Source organism: Aspergillus fijiensis, assembly GCF_003184825.1.
Source record: "Aspergillus fijiensis CBS 313.89 unplaced genomic scaffold BO72scaffold_11, whole genome shotgun sequence".
NCBI classification, from domain to species: Eukaryota; Fungi; Ascomycota; class Eurotiomycetes; order Eurotiales; family Aspergillaceae; genus Aspergillus; species Aspergillus fijiensis.
This window is the reverse complement of record NW_024468987.1, coordinates 116588-134440: the sequence shown is the minus strand read 5'-3', so window position 1 is coordinate 134440 and position 17853 is coordinate 116588. Positions and strand designations below refer to the sequence as shown.

The 17853-nt window shown below is 52.2% G+C and overlaps 8 protein-coding genes across 8 annotated transcripts; 5 read left to right on the top strand and 3 right to left on the bottom strand.

The window, feature by feature from the left end:
* The first annotated feature begins 305 nt into the window (after positions 1-305).
* BO72DRAFT_525551 (uncharacterized protein) lies at positions 306-827 on the top strand. Its single transcript, XM_040949966.1, has 2 exons — positions 306-343; positions 467-827. The coding sequence occupies exons 1-2, from the start codon at positions 311-313 to the stop codon at positions 746-748; spliced, it is 315 nt and encodes a 104-aa protein (XP_040803865.1). The 5' UTR covers positions 306-310; the 3' UTR covers positions 749-827.
* Positions 828-1080: 253 nt separating this feature from the next.
* Positions 1081-2016, top strand: BO72DRAFT_475618 (NYN domain-containing protein). Its single transcript, XM_040947336.1, has one exon. The coding sequence runs from the start codon at positions 1171-1173 to the stop codon at positions 1933-1935; it is 765 nt and encodes a 254-aa protein (XP_040803864.1). The 5' UTR covers positions 1081-1170; the 3' UTR covers positions 1936-2016.
* Positions 2017-3933: 1917 nt separating this feature from the next.
* Positions 3934-4803, top strand: BO72DRAFT_445678 (uncharacterized protein). Its single transcript, XM_040944115.1, has one exon. It carries the CDS (start codon positions 4356-4358, stop codon positions 4791-4793), a length of 438 nt encoding a protein of 145 aa, XP_040803863.1. The 5' UTR covers positions 3934-4355; the 3' UTR covers positions 4794-4803.
* A 300-nt stretch (positions 4804-5103) lies between these two features.
* BO72DRAFT_475617 (DUF4246 domain-containing protein) lies at positions 5104-7300 on the bottom strand (the record flags this gene model as incomplete). Its single annotated transcript, XM_040947335.1, has 2 exons — positions 5925-7300; positions 5104-5873 (listed from the first exon to the last, which is right to left on the bottom strand). The coding sequence occupies exons 1-2, from the start codon at positions 7243-7245 to the stop codon at positions 5104-5106; spliced, it is 2091 nt and encodes a 696-aa protein (XP_040803862.1). The 5' UTR covers positions 7246-7300.
* Positions 7301-7466: 166 nt separating this feature from the next.
* On the top strand, positions 7467-10827 carry BO72DRAFT_504053 (glycoside hydrolase family 71 protein; the record flags this gene model as incomplete). Its single annotated transcript, XM_040949133.1, has 6 exons — positions 7467-7535; positions 7833-8271; positions 8364-8906; positions 8943-9397; positions 9639-10191; positions 10262-10827. The coding sequence occupies 6 exons, from the start codon at positions 7467-7469 to the stop codon at positions 10825-10827; spliced, it is 2625 nt and encodes an 874-aa protein (XP_040803861.1).
* A 1850-nt stretch (positions 10828-12677) lies between these two features.
* On the bottom strand, positions 12678-13698 carry BO72DRAFT_525548 (uncharacterized protein; the record flags this gene model as incomplete). Its single annotated transcript, XM_040949965.1, has 2 exons — positions 12678-13236; positions 13319-13698. 2 exons carry the CDS (start codon positions 13696-13698, stop codon positions 12678-12680), a joined length of 939 nt encoding a protein of 312 aa, XP_040803860.1.
* Positions 13699-14750: 1052 nt separating this feature from the next.
* Positions 14751-16391, top strand: BO72DRAFT_398839 (U1A/U2B'/SNF family RNA-binding protein). The gene is made up of 4 exons (XM_040942108.1): positions 14751-14944; positions 15065-15071; positions 15227-15533; positions 15661-16391. Exons 1-4 carry the CDS (start codon positions 14901-14903, stop codon positions 16068-16070), a joined length of 768 nt encoding a protein of 255 aa, XP_040803859.1. The 5' UTR covers positions 14751-14900; the 3' UTR covers positions 16071-16391.
* On the bottom strand, positions 16161-17786 carry BO72DRAFT_445674 (H(+)-transporting V1 sector ATPase subunit D). Its single transcript, XM_040944114.1, has 8 exons — positions 17664-17786; positions 17488-17600; positions 17397-17407; positions 16938-17263; positions 16824-16872; positions 16752-16761; positions 16651-16691; positions 16161-16593 (listed from the first exon to the last, which is right to left on the bottom strand). Exons 1-8 carry the CDS (start codon positions 17676-17678, stop codon positions 16298-16300), a joined length of 861 nt encoding a protein of 286 aa, XP_040803858.1. The 5' UTR covers positions 17679-17786; the 3' UTR covers positions 16161-16297.
* Between the last annotated feature and the right edge of the window lie 67 nt (positions 17787-17853).

The following is a 17853-nucleotide window of genomic DNA, read 5'->3' as shown; positions in this document are numbered from 1 at the left end:
TCCACTCCGCCACCGGCGAAAAGCAGCACCCGAGCATTGTGGAACGCATCTACCATGATTACGATGATGATTTCTTGAACTTCAATACTACCGTGGCTCAAGAACATTGGCGAAGTCTTTTTCCAAGTAAGCTTCGCTTTTTTGCCGTCGGACATGTCGGGTGGCTGATGTGCGATGTGGTTTTGGAAATCACAGCTGGCGAAGGCATGATCGGCTTGACGGACCAAGAGATTACCGAGATGAATCTCCACCATTCCGTTCTCGGGGGGGGGGGGGGGGGTGGTTGTCAGATCCGAGTCGACACATCTATATGGTTGCTGTGTTTCATCAGCTGCATTGCCTAGTAAGTCGCTCGCGTTTCACTTGCTGCAGGACGGAGTACTGTTTATCTCACTACATTCTCCGATCACCCTGCATATACACCCCGACTCGCGCGCTAACAGTTGCCTTCCTCCCACCAATCTAGAGCCAAGCGCGTGCAATTATCATGCATCTCTTCCAGGACCCAGCCTACACCGTCCGCGAGACAACCTCCCATCACACAATGCACTGCGTGGACATTGTCCGGCAGGCGCTGATCTGTGCCGCCGACTCGACTCTGATCTGGAGGGAATACGATATCAAATGGCCAGGCGCGGGAGAAACCAGGGTGTGTCGGAACTTCGACACTTTGACACAGTGGGTGAGTGAGCACAAGTATGTGTCTCAGTCGTTTGACCCCGCTCTATTGCCCCACACCGATTACTGAGGGTCTGAGCCTCTGAGGACCCGAGGAACTTCGTGATCTGCCACCATCAACAGTAACTACTCCGTAGTCTGCGGTGACGGCGAATTTCTTGAAGTGGTATAGCGTTCCTGCTTAGGTATAGTGCTTTTTGCATTTAGCTATCTGCTACGTGGAAATACAGATCACCATCTTGCTGTCTTTCTGCCTTAGTAACTCGCTTAGATAAGAAGAATACTAAGTAAGTTAGATAATACAGAAATCTATGTACCTAATGGCGGTAATTATCCGCCCTATGAGCTGTTATTAGTAACCCTGCCGCTGGGATCATCACACGTAGGTACGCCGTCATGACTTTTTCATATCCCTCAATCTCTGCCATGTGTATCCATATTTCCTAAGAAATAACATGACACAGCGTCCTCATCAAGAATATTTGATCTCTCATGGTTGCCGACCCTACTCATACTAAACTCGCGGTTCTTATCGACGCGGACAATGCGCGGTTCTCCATCATCAAGCTCCTACTTGCAGAAGTCGCAAAATATGGCACGGCTCATGCAAAACGAGCCTATGGAGACTGGAGCAGTCATAGTCTCACGGGCTGGAAGGAAAAGCTTCTCGAACATTCAATCCTGCCTATACAGCAGTTTTCGTATACCCATGGCAAAAATTCCACTGACTCAGCTATGATAATTGACGCAATGGATCTGCTATACTCGGGCCGCTACGATGGGTTTTGTCTCGTCTCCAGCGACAGTGACTTTACCCGACTCGCCGCCCGGATCCGCGAGGCAGGGCTCGTGGTGTATGGTTTTGGGAAAGCCCACACGCCACAGCCCTTCGTTGCGGCCTGCGATAAATTCATCTACACCGGGAATCTCGTGCATCTCGATGAGCTTGCGCCGCATGCCGATCGCATTGTTTCGCCTGGGAAGTCGGATCGGGCTAACCAAGCTCCACTCAATCCAGAGCTAGCCAGTCATTTACGGGCAGCGGTAGAAGCAGCCTGCAATGACGAAGGATGGGCTAGACTCTCGGATGTCGGTCAGCTCCTGACCACAAGACACTCGGACTTTGACTCTCGTAGCTACGGGTATCACAAGCTGAGTGATCTGATCACTGCCTCTTCCTCATTCGAAATTAGCCGCCGCTCCTCACACAAGAGCTCATTTACGGAGATTTTCGTACGTGATAGGCGTCGGAAGTGATATGCAATGGGTCGATTAGTTACATAGAGGTTATCTTAGTTATGCTTTACTCTTTCGTCTTCCTCGTCGGGCGCCCGTTGTAAATGAATTACACACGTATAAAGACGAGGTGAAGGAGGAAGTAGTGGTGACCGTTAGGGCCACCAGTGAATGGCATTGCGATAGTCCGACGGGAGCTCGTGGTCGGAATTATGATTGCCTTCCCCTAAAAGCTAGGACTGCAGTAACGTAAAAGAACGGTCTCGAGGCGACAGGCGATCCTCGAAGGGGGAGCTCCCGAGCCAGTGCGCCAGCGAATTCACGCACTAGGTCACCTGCTGAACGAAGAACATGCCTAGGATCCCGGCGTTGACCAGTCCCCCTTGCCAGTCATCCGAGCCCAACCTCGAGTCCCATCGCTAGGAAGATGAAGACGTAATACCGGTGTTGCCAGATCACGACGGGATCCTGGTCCGGATCCGAGGTCTCGATCCTTCCGATTTGCTTCCTCAGCCAACCCATGGGTAGATCAAACCCCTTCTCACTGAATAGGGGTCTCTCTCGGTATCAGTGTATCGGAGTTTCGTCAGTCTAAGCAGGGTATGAATACTCTCAGAACAGCGTGCCCTCTCACCACCGGTGATTCCGATACCCGTGCAGAAATAATACAAGACTGGCCAGCCCGCAGTCTTGCGGTAAAGCGGAGTGGACAGTGCTCTATACCAACCCATGAGGAGAAGGAATATGGTTGAAGTGATATTCTCCCTGTTGAAAAACTTATACCAAGTCCACCAATTTTCCGCAGTTTTGGTGTAGGCCCGCTCATTCGCCATCATTCTCGATGAGGTGAACGAGGTTTGTTCTGGATATTTGTTTCGAATCTGTGTGGCTGATTCAAATATGCCCTGAGCACTTCTATTTCACTCGAGTTCGATGCTATATGGAGGGGTGAATGAAGTAGTCAGCTGTGTATGATTGTCCTTGCCACACATCATTCTTTCATCCGGCGCCTAAAAAGCGTAGTACCTAGAGTCCCGTTCTCGGGAGCCGAGTCGCAAGAGAATTTGTAGTAGGGGTATGACACCTGGTCCTGGCAGGGGTTCTCGCTGGAGTAGCGATCATAATCGGAGTTCCTGCCCCGGGATGCGAGGCTGGTGTCTTCGCCCACGGGTGTGGCGGTTGCTGCGTGGAGGGTCAGTGGGAGGAGGAGGGTGAGGGTGGTGACTGTGGATTTTCATTTTCAAGGTGATTTAATGGCAATTGGTTAAGTTGAAATTACAAGCGATTGAAAACTTGTTGGTGAGTGTGAACTATACTGGTGCTGATCTCGAGTTATGGACTGGGAATGTCAGAATTTATATAGAGCATTGCTGCGCACGAGTGTCTGTAGAGGGATTCTAGATTGCAAGTGACAAAGTGCCAGGATCATTACTCTGCACTCAGCTGACTACTTTATTCACCCCTCCATATAGCATCAAACTTGAGTGAAATAGAAGTGCTCAGGGCATATTTGAATCAGCCACACAGATTCGAAAATTCCGGGAATGTCCATACCCCTAAGCCATGGGAAGTAACCTCTTAGGGCTGTGTTTTGTCGATTTTATGTTTGGGGATGATGCTCTCAGGTCTCGGCGGAATCGGAATGTAGTTCCTGGGAAATACTTACATGACCAATTGTTCTTTATTTGTCCGTGCCATTCTTCCTCTCTTAACTTACGAAATCGCCCTTCGTGATTTGAGCCTATGTGTAAGACACCAGCGTCTGGTTTGCACTATTGCTGCTTTCAAAGTGACATTTCGCCATCTCTTATATGTAGTACTTTTCATACCTCAAGTGCGAGCCGGGAATTTTGATGTTATCGCGACCCGAGACCCTGATACCCTTTCAATACGGTAATGCACAGTACAAGTAGTAAATGCGTTCCGAGCCAATCACCCGCGGAGACGGACGACATCTCTAATCCTCGTAAAACACCCCCCTCCCCGCCAAATCAACTTAAATACTAGGTACCATGCACCCAACGAGATTATATTGCACGGCGCGAACATAGAGTATAATCTGGGTTTACTTCATCTTGATATATATATATAATAGAATTTGCGTCAAAAGAGTACGCACGGCCAGCAATCCTCCCAAGACGAACTTCCAGTCTTGGAGCTTGATGCATTATCCCTCCTCCAACTGAGAAATCGGATTGTAGAATTTCTCCGAGAGGGCTCTCGGCAAAAATTGCATAGGGGCCGAATGCAGCTTCACGGCCTCTGTCAAATCAATTCTGGATCCGCAGGCAGCCGCTGCTTTGACGCCCACCGCGTTAGGGGAGACCACGTCCCCGGATATCTACGACTTGGCGCAGGATATCCAGGACAACTGGAATTATGATTTCAAGAAGCTGATTGGCGGGAACATCATTGCTGAGAACAACAAACCCTGGTTAATCATGGTTACGGCCATCGTGGACAAGGTCCAAGCCGCGCGTGCGGTGGTGCCATCGGCGGATCTGGTCAAGAAATGCACCACGGCGCTGCGGTGGGCGCAGGCTGCGCGCCTGACGGACCTGGTCGGGGACGTGACGGCAGACGCCTTGACGGGCGAGCGCACCAAGGCTTTCATAGACAATTTCGAAAATATTGAGCCGAAAAGCGTCACGCGAGCGCTGGGGATTGACGAAACTGGCAGCGAGACCCGCGCGATCGAATTCGAGGATTTGGATTATGAAGGCACGTCAGGGGGTGACGCAGACCAATTAGCGGAATTCATGGCGTGGACCGAAACGACTCCGTCCAAGAAAACCTGGCCCAGCCACAGGAGACATCGAGAGTGGGCGCTGCTCTATGGAGAGAAGGCGACAATAATGGAGACAGCGTGTTCAAATTGAAGGCTTCGTGTTCTGAGTGTATGTAATCGCGGGTTGGTTCAATAGTGCATCCGCTTAGTGTATCCGTACTAGTGAAAATATGACCTATTCCTTCATCGCTTAGAATTTGATATCTGATAGATTTCTAGCGCTTCCACACGGTCAATATTGAGCTAGCCTCCGATGGCAGAGGTTTTCTCTGTACGCTTCCAATGGAAGTTGAAGTAGCGTCAATGTCCCTGAGCTAAGCTTTGGCTCCACTGGAACTAGTCAGGGTCCCACTACCGCGCAACTCTGTAACCAAAGAGAAACCAGAAGTGGCAACGCGAGATCATCCTTGCTCCCCGAGCCGAATAGGAAGCCAGAAATCATGAGTACACACCCCTTGGGATTGGGCACAGATAGCACGTTCACGCTCTACGGCTGACTGCTCCTTGAACCCCACCGCCTCATCCAATCCCATCGGCCAATCTTCTGTCGCGCGTATAATGAGATCTCGTAGCTCTTGTGGCAATCCAAATTGGGATCCCAATCCATCGAGCATTGTATCCTCTCTCCACCAGGCATGCTGTTGCGGTGGCACATTACGGGACGAGCAGATGCGGTAGTGCGGATCGACCAGCCAGATAGTAATAAAGCGCTGATGACCCGAGAGATAGGGATCTTGAAGCGAGAAGGGCAAGGTCCTGTATCTTAGGGTATTAGGCCAGGCTAAAAAGCATCCCTGATGAATGGCGGTTACAGATCCCAGAGTCTGTAGTTTTGGAGGAGCATCACCGAAAGTTGCTGGATCTTCATCCGCCCGAGGCAAACCAAAAATCTTTTGCATTGCGTGGGGCTCCAGTGTGATCTCGAACGCATCCAGGTCGACTTCTTGCTGGAAGGAGATACGCGCCTCGGTAATATTTTCGACGTCGTAATAGTATCGCGCGGTGGCAACGATATGCTCATTCAGAAGCCCGTCAATATGATAGTCATTGTCTCCGGAGAAGATCGTTTGCTCTGCAGTAAGCTCAATGCTGCTGACCCGTACAATCACTTGTAATCCCTGGTTGCGAAACTGGTTCTGCAAACAGACTGATTGATACTGGTGGTTATAGTCTGAAGAAGGGAGCCGTTTTCTATAAATATCTTTCGAGGTTCTTCTTTTACCAACAATTGGCTGCGCGGTTTTTCCTAGTTTCCACTCATCGTAGGAGTATGAGACGCCAGGTTCCGGATACTGGAAACTGTGAAGTCTAAAGCGTTTCTCTGATACAACCTCCTGCACTTGTTCGACAGACTTCCACATCTCTGGAGTCATGAAGCCCAGCAAATCCTTGGGATAAATCGATTCAGATGGATCGTCGTCGATGATTCGAAATTTTAGGTCGGGCTCGGGGGTTGCAAGATACTGTTTGATCTTCTCGCAGTCCATGGCCCAGGTTGGCCCGGGCCAGTCTTTGCACTGACGCCACTCAAGAACTTCCGATTTAAGTTGATTGTATGGTTCATTGAGCCCCGTCTTCGCAAACCCATATGTTCTGATGCGGGGGGGATAACGACTAACAGGATCCCTGATCAAAATATCGTTCCATGGCTCAATGCAGGCGGAAATCAGCTTCTCAATCATCGCATAAGCTTTGCCGTTACGTGGATGAAGATTGTTGATGTATGAAGTGATTCGCACGTTAGTCCCCTCCGAGCTAACGAATTCTACTTCACATGGTAGCCACTGGAATCGGTGGGACCAGCGATAAAGGGACCCGATTGAGTCGTCTCTTGGCGGGCGTCCATGTTTTGTCGTCCATATATCTATAGGATGCTGAAGCGAAGGCGCAACGTGGACGTCGGAGCTGGTGGTAGGATACAATATGCCGGCAGCAGTCATGGTGACTTGGCCTCCCTGACTGAGAACAGCAGTACGACCATAGATCAGCATGTATAAGTCAGGGTCCACCAGGTCATGGTAACCAGGTGTTTCCTGCAGGAGTGGCTGGAATGCTGCTTGTAACTCCTTTTGCAAGTCCTCGTTGACAAGCACGGCCGACTTGCACACCCCCGAATCAGCATTCAATGTAATGATATAATCCTTTTCACGGAAGCTGACAGCCTTATCACGTAGCTCCGCAATGCACCAGTCCCATGTCTTTGAGGTAATAAGGTCTAAGTCGATGTTCATATCTCCCCATTCCTCCGGTCCCGATCGGGCTTGAAACTGAACGAGAATCTCCCTATACCATTGCTGGATGATATCTTCATCAAACACGTCAACCTCCCAGTTCTGCCGCTCTGTCAGCATCTCTATGATGCGTAGCATGAAAATCTCCGGTTGAGTTAACCGAATTGCTCGACCTCGGCTTCCAGTCCAATCTGGCAGAGCTCCGTGCGCAAAGCGTTGACCAACGGGTAATTCATAATCCACTGGGATATCATGAAAGCCGGGGATCTGCAACTGGCGATTTTCGGTATTATCGAATTGAATGGAAGACATTTTTATCTGGACGTGTTGGTTCAGACTGGGTCGCTACCCAGAGCAGAAGAAAAGGAGAAAGGATTGGAGGTTCGAAGACGGCGCAGCCCGATGCTGGTGATATAGTGCGTGTATTGTATACCACCATAGCCCCCGGCAATAACGGCAGTCCGTACGCTAGTGACAGTGGTTCCATACCGTGTATTACCGTATTACAGTCGTACGAGCGATTGGGGTCAACGATGATTAAATACATGGCTTCAAGAATTTCGACTCGCACTCGAAATATGAAAAGGGGTGGATCGCGTTTGGTAAAGATTGGGGAGATATATTTGAGACGATAGAATGACTGCAAGACCGACCTCGGGTGCTTCTTTCCTTCGAATGTTATAGCTTCTTGCTATGTCCTTTCTCTCCTTCCAACCTTCACATTTCCACGCCCATTCATTCATTCATTCATTCATTCCTTCCTTTTTTCATTTGTTCGTTCCTTCTATCTTTCTTATTGCATCCGGTTGTTCATTTTCCCGAGTTCGCTACTACTTTCACTCGTCAGGATGCTGCTTGTTGTGCAATTCATTCTTTCCCTTTGCCTGGCAACACTTCAGGTCCAGGCTCGGGCTGTCTTCGCCCACTTCATGGTATCTAATACTCTGAAGTATACCGTGGACGACTGGGAAGATGAGATGACGCTGGCCCACGTGGCCAATCTCGACGCCTTCGCTCTGAACACTGCTGTCGGAGATGCCACCAACACTGGTTCGGTTGCCAACGCCTTCTTGGCGGCCGGAAATGTGGGCTTCAGTCTGTTCTTCAGCTTTGACTATGCCGGAAATGGGGCCTGGGCCGAGTCCGACGTGGTCAGCATGATTTCTACCTACGCGCTGACCGGGGCGTATTTCCAGCATGCCGGCAAGCCCCTCGTCAGCACCTTTGAGGGCCCGGACAATGCGGCTGACTGGGTCTCCATCAAGGAGCAGACGGGGTGTTTCTTTATCCCGGACTGGTCCTCAGTCGGGGCAGAGGCAGCAGCAGGGCTTGCGGACGGTGTTGCAGATGGACTGTTCAGCTGGGCGGCGTGGCCGTACGGACCCAGCGACATGAACACGTATACTGATGCTCGTATATCGATTTTTTAGACGGTAAGCCATACATGATGCCGGTCTCTCCGTGGTTCTTCACCAATATGCCTGGATATGACAAGAACTGGCTTTGGCGGGGCGACGACCTTTGGTATGATCGCTGGGAACAAGCTATGTACCTGGCGCCCGAATTCATTGAGATCATATCGTGGAACGACTTTGGTGAGTCCCACTATATTGGGCCTATCCAAGCTTCTGGGTCAGATCTTGCCAACTCGACATACACAGCATTCGACACCGGCGAGGCCCCTTACAACTACATGCTGGATATGCCGCACGACGGCTGGCGCGTATTCCTCCCCTGGTTGGTTGACATGTATAAGCAAAACATCTCGATCATCACCCAGGAGGGAGTTCAGGCATGGTATAGGCGCAATGTTGGGGGAGAGTGCGTGTCAGACGGCGGCACCACGGGTAATACTGCCAGCCAGCTTCAGCTGAAGTATTGGCCCTATGAGATTGGACAGAACAAGGTCTTCTTCTCTGCGTTGCTCGGGTCGGCGGCAGATATTACAGTAACCATCGGTGGTGAGAACATGGGTGCGTAGTGGAACAGTACTCCAAGCGGGGGTGCAGGTATATACTACGGATTTGTGAGCTTTTCTGTGCAGGATGGCCCAGTTGAGGTTACAATCTCGCGCGACGGAGCTGCTATTGCTAGTTTTACAGGCGCGGACATCGTGATCGGGTGCTCGAGTAGCATAAATATCGAAAATCGGAATGCCTGGGTGGGAAGCGCGAAAGCCTCGGCCACGATTGACGCGACGTCTACAGACTCTCTCCTAGACGCCGTGTGTATCGAGGGGTGGGGTGCGGGGAATTTCGATGGACTCTGTGCGTTTACCTGTAGTCTCGGGTATTGCCCGGTGGGTGCGTGTCTGTGCAAGAAGATGGGCCCGCAGCCAGAGCTGCCCAAGAGTCTGGGAGTAGTGAGATATCCCATTACTGGGGAGACAGCAGGTTATAGTGGACTTTGTGTCTTTGCCTGCAATTATGGCTATTGCCCGCCTACGGCTTGCGGGACCACCAAAGTAGCCCTAACTGTTACTACTGCTTTGCCTTTTATTTCGGCCACCTGTATTTCCGGCCAAGGGGAGGGTGATCTCGCTGGGCTCTGTAGTTATGCCTGCAACTATGGATTCTGTCTTATTTACAATTGCACATGCACCTCCACAGGGCCCTTGAATCTGCCCCCTGGTCGCGAACACCAGCATTTACGGATTCTACAGCGGTAGCGGCTCTGACAGTGGCTTGTGCGACTTTGCCTGCGAGAGGGGATACTGTCCGTCTCACACATGTCTGCACGATACATCCACCACCAGCACTGACGACGACGACGATTTGGTTTGTGCAGACGATGGGACGCACACACGCGCCGTGTGTAACGAAGAAGTTTACACGGGTTGCGACTACAGCATCTCCTTCGCCAGTTATACCGACCTTTCCGCCGCGGCCGCGAGCTACAATGCCAGCTGTGTAAACTACTATCTTATCGGGGCCCTGTCGAGTATGCTGGACTCCGCCCTGGCGAATTACACGCAAATGAACAGCAGCTATCATGATAAGTTTGAAGAATATGTCAGCTTCGTCAAGGGGGAGGTGCCTGAGGTACTGGACACGCTGATGGCGGCGGGAGGCGCGGGGAACGCATACTTCGAGTGCATCTACAGCGCCGGCGGCATCACAAACATCTCCACCACCAGCTGCCCGTACCAGGTCCCACAGACCACAGACGACGTAGACATCAACAGCGTTGTCTACTACGACCTGGTAAATGCGACGGGATGGTGGGATATGCTGTTGAGCGACTACGGGCTGCAGTCGAGTTGGGTGCAGCTGGGCGAGCGCGTCATTCAGAATCACTGCTCCTCAACGACCAACACCCTCTGTCGCAGACCCGGCCACCATCGTCCAGTCGACGTTGCCCAAAATCCAGAACCTGACCAACACACTCACCCTCACGAGGATCCTGATCAGCTCCGGCGCGTGGGGCGGGCCCCTGGACGACATCGTGCTGAGCGTGTCGACGGCTGTGTTCACTCTCGTTCAAGCCGTGCAGAACATGGCCCAGATCGAGACGGTCGCGACGCAGTACGAAGAAGCCCAGAAGAAGGAGCTGATCGAGGAGATCCTCGGCGCGCTGTTCCTAGCTGTGCCCTTCCTCGGTGAGATCGACGTCATCTCCGAGAGCCTGGCGGGGCTGGCCGATATTATCACCATGATCGGCGACACGGCCATGCTGGCCGACAGTCTTTATGAGGTGGTGTCGGCCATAAGCGCTAAAGACGCCATTCTGGGCATTTTCGGGGTGCACCTCCTCGGCGGAGTCAGGTCTGTCGAGGAATTTAGCGATATGGCGAATCTCCGCCCCGGGCTGTCGGCGGAGGACATTGCGAAGATCGGTCCGGACTGGGAGGAGGCCGATACGGAAATGAACAAGTTGGTAGATGTTTGTTTCTAGCTGATACTGAGATTAAGCATGTATATATATATATTCTGTAGAATAACCCTGAGGAATGTCATAATTTGTTCGTGAACAGGGATCCAGGTCGGTGGTGAGAGTCATGTGAATTATAGTCACACGTGCTGAGCTGAGGTACTGGCAATTGTTCATGTCCCTCGTTTGCAGCATATCAGAAAATCGCATATCTTTTTACTGCGTTCTAAAGATTGCAGCTTTGTGCTTTTTGATTACACAGTGGGCATGACCAGGTTGAGCGAAGCATGTATACTTACTGGTCTGTCAGGCATAGCAATAGTCACAACTAGTTTTCTCCATACTAACCATACCCCTAGGCCCCGCATAAAATGCACAGTGCATCGTGGTTTTTTTTTTTTTTTTTTTTGGAATTGAATTGATATTATCATACAGTAGCCCAGATATATGAGGTGCTAGCTTACACTAAGATTCAAATATTCGCTCGGCCGACATGCAAAAAGATCAGGCTATTGCGTACGAATTTGCCGGCAGATTTCTTGTTTGCCGAGTGGCCGTAATGGTCTTCCGTATGGCACTTGAAATGCCATAGTATCGCAAAATCACCGGGTTGATATGTCCATAGTAATGAGGATTATTGCCACGCACAAGCGTGCCAATCCCGTCATCACCTAGACCTACTTCGTAGTCCCGTGGACTTTCGAGCATACTTCCACCTGGGGAGTTGCCGTCGGGCCTCCGGTACTGTGGTACTGTGGTGAAGGGCTTAGATCGGAGTTAAGATGGTCGTTTGTTCCCCCTTTCGACTATCCCTCAGATCTCAGAGGTTTCTACTCGGGTGACTCTCATTGGACCACTTCTGGTACCTCTTCTGGTAGGAGTTTCGGTTTCAAAGTCCGGATGCTACCTTCTCGGCCTCGGCACGGCCGCTAAAGGAGCTGTTTTAGGCCTCATTATAGAACAATGCATCGCTGGTTCAAAATGATGCGATAACGCGATTGTTTGGATAATCACTGGAGGGGGGGGGGGCTGCATAAGGTAGATGCAATGAGCCCCTTTTTGCGCTTTGGTAAATGATCCAAACGAAGGAAATGAAAATGTCGGCAGGAAGTTGTGTATCATGTTGTGCCGGACTATCCAGGACAAGCTTGCAGTATTGTTGCAGAGATAAGTGAATTACTCTCTGGAAAAAGTTGACAAATTCTTGCTGATGAATTGATCGCTACCATTGTTGGCCCTAGATTCTTCGAATAATACTGATTTCTTAATTAACGAGAATGATATCCACCGGGTCTCTCTGCCAGATACAGTACTTCTATGCAGAGTGAGTGCACTTCATCCTCACCCAGTATAAATCCTCTCCACGCCGACAATCCTGATTGCATAAATAATTCTGACACTTCCCTCTCTCTCTCCTCTCTCTCCTCTCAGCTATCGGCTCCTAAAACCCTGCATCATTTGCATCTTACTTTGAGCTGAACAGACATCTCCCACTCTTATTCTCAAATCGGACAACAATCCATCTTCGAAATCGAAACCCAGCTCACTCCTCCTCTTCCCTCCCTACCTTGACCTGCTACACTATCAGACATGGCGGGCCTAGAGCGATCAGCAAGGGAAATAGCCAAGCATGTCGGTGGCGACAACATAGTTATATAGACACATCATCAACACAACCCAATGCAAAGCATAACAAACAGTAACCCTCTCCCCCCCCCCCCCAAAAAAAACCCCCAATTACCATCCTACAATCAAAACCCAAACCATCCCCAGCCACCCATACAGAAAACCACCCTACCCTCCCAGCAGCTCAGGACAAACCCCACTCACATGCTCCCAAATCCTGGCCGCCACCTCCGCCACCTCAAACCCGGTCACATCGACCTCCAAAAACTCCTTCCTCTATCACTAAACCGGAACACCGGGGCCCCGCGCCGAAATGCCTCGAGCAGCCGAACGCCCTGCAACTTGGCATGCACCCCGCGGTCCGCGTGCATCATGCGGCGCAGGTTCTCGTCCGCGGCGCAGGTCAGCACGACGGGGATCAGGGCGCAGCCGCGGTCGTCCGCGGCCTGCGCGTACTCGGCGCACACCTGGGCCCCTTGCGCGTTGGTCGTCTGGAAGTCCGTGAAGATGTAGGCGGTGGCGTGGGTGGCGGGCTCGTGGGTCAGGGTTGTGAAGATGGCGGCGCGCAGGGCGTGGCGCAGGGCTTGGTAGCCGGGTTGGGTGCGGTGGAGGACGGCGTCGGCGGGGTTGATGAGGAGGTGGTTGTGGATGAGTTTTAGTTTTGCTGGGGGTGGATCTGAGGCGGTGGTGGTGATGGATGAGGGAGGGGGATAGTGCGCGACGAGGTGTTGCGCGATGGTTAGTTTGCCGGTGCCGGGGAAGCCGTTGATGTGGATTATAGGGAGGAAGGGGCTTGGGGGGTGGAGTCTGGGTCGGTCCTAGTTCGGTGGTCAGATGGTCTGGCAAGAGGGTTGGATGGAAGGGGGCCGGTTGGGGGAAGGTGGAAGACCGTGATTCCTCCCAGGAGATGGTGATGCGTCTTTTACGGCAAGGATGGATCTCCAGTTGCGGTGGTGCGGTGCTACTGTCAGGGCGAGGACCGCGCTCGCGCTGGCGTGCTGCATGCTGGAGGATCTGCGAGACCTGATGGATGGTCTCGCGGTATTGCTGCAGCTCTGTGGCAAAGAGACAGGTCTCCTCGGGTCGGTGAACCTCCACCTTGATCAAAGTCTCGTCAAGATACTCACAGCAGTAGTCGCGGGGATTGCATGAGCCGCGGGCGGGACTAATCTGGATAGCATTTGCAAGATATCGAGGAACTGGCTCAGTACTACCTCCGGGATTGCTAGAATTTCCAAAGACATCGTACTTGGTACTTCGGAGATACATGGCTTCCTTTTCCTCTGACTACGCAGGGCCCCCAGCATCATTGGATCTCCAACTTATACTCTAGTTCCTCAATATGAGAGAGGTAAGATTCCATGCGACGTACCTAGATCAACAGTACCTTTGCCGAAGATTCCTCGAACCTATAAGTACGGCGTGAAATCTTATCCTTTGCTTCTGGTCAGAACTCTGCCTCATCAACGATCCTCGTGATTCTTCGGCTCAATTCTACCCTGCCCTTTGCTACCGTACCAATATACTTGGGAATCGATCCATCGCCGAAATGAAGCCTCAGACCATTCTTACTATCATCTTCGCCTCCTGTGGCGTCATGGCTGCGCCGGCTGGGACTGCTGTCAACGAGATGAACTGCGGCCTGAGCGGCGATATGGCCTGCTCCGGCGTCGTCGAGTAGTTTTGCCCACGTCTGTGCTCGGTATGCCGTCTCTCAACTATAACCTCGCATCCATTGCTGACTCTTGAATGAAGAGGGGGACAGATCAGATGATGAGCCTGAGTCTCCCATTTCCGACGGAAGATAGTACTAAGTCTGCAACTGGATGGCCAATCATAGTTCGTTGGTGGTAGACGGGCAGTTTCATGGGTCTTGGAGCGAGGGTATGCATGTATCTATCATGATTCTTCCGAGTCTCAGCGAAACGACAAGTCAAGCAGACGTTCTTTCTGGTTTCTCAAATGCTTTGAACTGTAGTTTCTGGTAGGACTCTAGCCGAACTGGAGCTTTCCACATTTAGATAAACACTTGTCAGACGGTAGGATGGAAGATATAGACAGACCTTTTGAGAAAGAGAAAGCCTGAGCTCCGTAGCTTCAGATCCCATCCTTAGGAGCGCATCGCCCAGCGACAGAATTTCATCTCTGGCCATCGTTATCAGTGTTGCTTGCTCGTATGAGTTGTAGTGGCAGTCGAGGTGAGGTATACTTAAGCAAACCCACCCGCGGATCTAGAATCAGATCACCTGACCTGACCGCCAGCTCCCGACCCGTCCACTAAAGCGGCACCGCTTCCTCTCCTCCTCCTCCGCCGGCCGCTACGCAAGTTTACAGAACGGAAGCTCCATCATCTGCACCTCACCATCACCGCGCGCATTTCCTGTTATTCTCGACACCATAACCCCTCAATTCCTCCTCTACCACCTACACAACCAACACGAAAGGCACCCCAGGTGCACCGGCAACACAAAATGGCCGCTGTCGCAGCACCCACAACCACACCCCCCAACTGCACGTAAGTTTATCTCCGCCTAACCACACCCGCAGATTTACACTCTCCTCATGATACCCTACCTACCCTTTCCCCCTCTACCCCCCAACCCAACAGGAGTTTCAAAGCTAACGCAACCCACAGAGTCTACGTACGCCCAACCCACCCCCAACCCCAAACCCCCTCAACCCCCTTTTTTTTTTTTTTTTTTTTTTTTTTTTTTTTTTTTTTTTTTTTTTTTTTTTTTTTTTTTTTTTTTTTTTTTTTTTTTTTTTTTTTTCCCCCCCCACTAACACCGCGAAAAAGGTCCGCAACCTCGAAGAACGCATCAAGATCGACCAACTGAAGGAATCCCTGGAAGAGATCTTCTCGGAATACGGCAATGTGATCGAGATCGTGGCCAAGACCAACCTGAAGGCCAAGGGCCAGGCGTTCGTGGTCTTCGACTCGGTCGAGGCGGCCGGCCGCGCCATCGACGAGATCAACGGCTTCGAGCTATTCGACAAGCCCATGGTACTGGACTACGCGCGCACGCGCAGCGACGCGACCGTGCTGCGCGAGGGCGGCGAGGAGGAGCTCGAGGCGCATAAGCGGCGGCGCGGGGCGGAGAAAGGTTTGTTTTTTTCTTTCTTTCTTGGGGGGTGGGGGTGGGGGGTGCTATGGGGACTTTACTCGGGGCGTTAAAGCTGAGGGCTACTGCTTGGGGGCCGATGTGATGCTAATATTTTGTGGTTTGGCAGAGCGCAAACAAGCGCACGAGGCTCTCGAAGCGCAAAAGAAACTCAAACGTCCCCCCGGCGCGGTGGTGGCGCCCAACGACCCCTCCGGCCGCCCGGCCAAGGCGGCCAAGGGCGCCGGCCTCAAGCCCACGAGCGGCGCCGCCGCGACCGTCATCCCGGACGAGTACCTGCCGCCCAACAAGATTTTGTTCCTGCGGGACCTGCCGGACACCGCCGACCAGGACAGCCTCACCGCGGTGTTTGCGCGGTTCGAGGGGTTCCAGGAGGTGCGGCTGGTGCCCGGCCGCAAGGGGATCGCCTTCGTCGAGTACGAGAACGAGTCCGGCGCCATCAGTGCCAAGGAGGCGACGTCGGGGATGCCGATGGGCGAGACCGGGAAGCCCATCCGGGTCACGTACCAGAGACAATGAGTGGGTGGTTGTTGGTGGTTTCATGTTTGTTGGCGTTTTGCGGGGGGTTCATGGGTTTTTGTCTTGCATCATCATCATCATCTGCTTATGCCAATGCTCATCTTTGCTTCGATTGGGGATATGACTAAAAAAAACACAAATTCTCAAGTGAAGACAATAACAGCTACATGCTCGGAAGTATACTAGGTACATAACAGGGACAAAGAGGGGGCATCGCTGCGCTAGACTTAGAAAATCACGTCGGCATCTTCCTGCTCGCCGAGCACGTCCGGTGCCTCGGGGGCTTCTTCTTCTTCTTCTTCTGCAGCCGCTTTCTCTTCTACCTCCTCGGCGGGCGGTTCCTCTCCGTTGGCTGCAGCGGCGGCGGCGGCGGCGGCGGCAGCCTCCGCCTTGGCCTTGGCCTTCTCCCGCGCAGCCAGGATCTCGGCGTCGGCGGCAGCGGTGTCTCGCTGTTTCTTGCCCGAGACCTTCTTGAGACGGTAGAACTCCTCTCTGTCGAGTTCGTCGAGTTCGGAGTTGATATCTGGGAATATTTAGTTGTTTGCCTTCATCCAGAGAAGAGCGCAAGGTGGTGACTGACACTTGATCGTGTTCTCCGTGCGGGGGATAATAACGTGCTCACTGCAGCTATGATTAGCATCCTTTGCCGCGGCTATTCAGCACAGCATATCAAGATCTTACATAGCATTCACTAGCAGTCGATAAATCTCAGCATTAGCATAACCCCCCCCCCTCTTTTCTGGGGAAACATACCTCTGCGATTAACCACCTTAATCACCTCATCCAGAATCACAAACGCAGTCTATGACACCAGCCAACCACATATCAGCAACTCTATGCCTAAAGCCTCAACCCAAAAAAACATACCTGTAAACTCGCCAACTCCACCAGCGTCTCCACGGCCCGCGCGTACGTCTCCCGACACCGCTGGACCTGCTGCCCACCTTTACCCAAACCCGTCAGCCCGAAGTCGTTGATCGAGTCCTCGGTGTAGCTCTCGAAGTGCGGCAGCAGCACGCCGGACACGTTCTCCTGCTTGGCGCGCACGCGGAACCGCGCCTGCTTGGCCGACTCCTGCACCTGGTAGCCGATGTCGCCGCCCACGGCGTAGCTCACCTCCGCCAGCGAGAAGGCGGCGATCTGCATCACGCGGCCCATCTTCTGCTTGGCTTCGTCGATGCGGCGGGTGATCTCTGAGGCGTTCGTTAGTGGGGGAAGGGAGTTTCGCATCAAACTTGAGGCGGAAGTGCGCGCGGATATATTGGGAGCTCTTTAGGTAAGAGGGGTTGGAAAGGGGAATTCCCCGGGGGGCGGGGGCAACCATACCGCGGAAACGTCTGTGGACACAAGTATATACAAAGTCAGTTTCTGTCAAAGGGGTCTCCAGATCATTTAAAAAAATAGCAGGAGATCTCACTTGGTAAGAGCTTCGGATTTGCGCTTCAGTAAACTGTGACCGGTCTCGGCGCCCTTCAATTTCCCCTTCATCAACCCGAGGGACTGGCGAGTCGGGAAGACTGCCTCACGGCCCTATGTAAAAGCAACATAAGTGACCAAGCTGGATAAAAAGACTGAAGTAAAGAGATCACATACCACCGCACCTGACATGATTGAGAGCACTGAGGGAAGAAATAAGAAAAGACAAGGGCCAGGCCACGGATAGCGTCGAGAAGGGAGGAGGAATGAACCGATAGGGACGGAGAGCGGCTCAAGCCATGACGATTAACTCAACTGATAAGTCAAGTCAATCCGCAGCAACAAATGTCCCAAAGCTCGGACCAAC

What these genes read in the sequence shown, in the direction of transcription:
- BO72DRAFT_398839 (XM_040942108.1), top strand. Translation starts at nt 14,901, where the DNA reads ATGGCCGCTGTCGCAGCACCCACAACCACACCCCCCAACTGCAC. An exon ending in GCGGCGCGGGGCGGAGAAAG is followed by an intron (nt 15,534 to 15,660) that starts GTTTGTTTTTTT and finishes GTGGTTTGGCAG; the next exon opens with AGCGCAAACAAGCGCACGAG.
- BO72DRAFT_445674 (XM_040944114.1), bottom strand. An exon ending in TGGAGTTGGCGAGTTTACAG is followed by an intron (nt 16,873 to 16,937) that starts GTATGTTTTTTT and finishes CTGGTGTCATAG; the next exon opens with ACTGCGTTTGTGATTCTGGA. An exon ending in CACGGAGAACACGATCAAGT is followed by an intron (nt 16,594 to 16,650) that starts GTCAGTCACCAC and finishes AAATATTCCCAG; the next exon opens with ATATCAACTCCGAACTCGAC.
- BO72DRAFT_525551 (XM_040949966.1), top strand. Translation starts at nt 311, where the DNA reads ATGGTTGCTGTGTTTCATCAGCTGCATTGCCTA. An exon ending in TTCATCAGCTGCATTGCCTA is followed by an intron (nt 344 to 466) that starts GTAAGTCGCTCG and finishes CCACCAATCTAG; the next exon opens with AGCCAAGCGCGTGCAATTAT.
- BO72DRAFT_475618 (XM_040947336.1), top strand. Translation starts at nt 1,171, where the DNA reads ATGGTTGCCGACCCTACTCATACTAAACTCGCGGTTCTTATCGACGCG.
- BO72DRAFT_445678 (XM_040944115.1), top strand. Translation starts at nt 4,356, where the DNA reads ATGGTTACGGCCATCGTGGACAAGGTCCAAGCCGCGCGTGCGGTGGTG.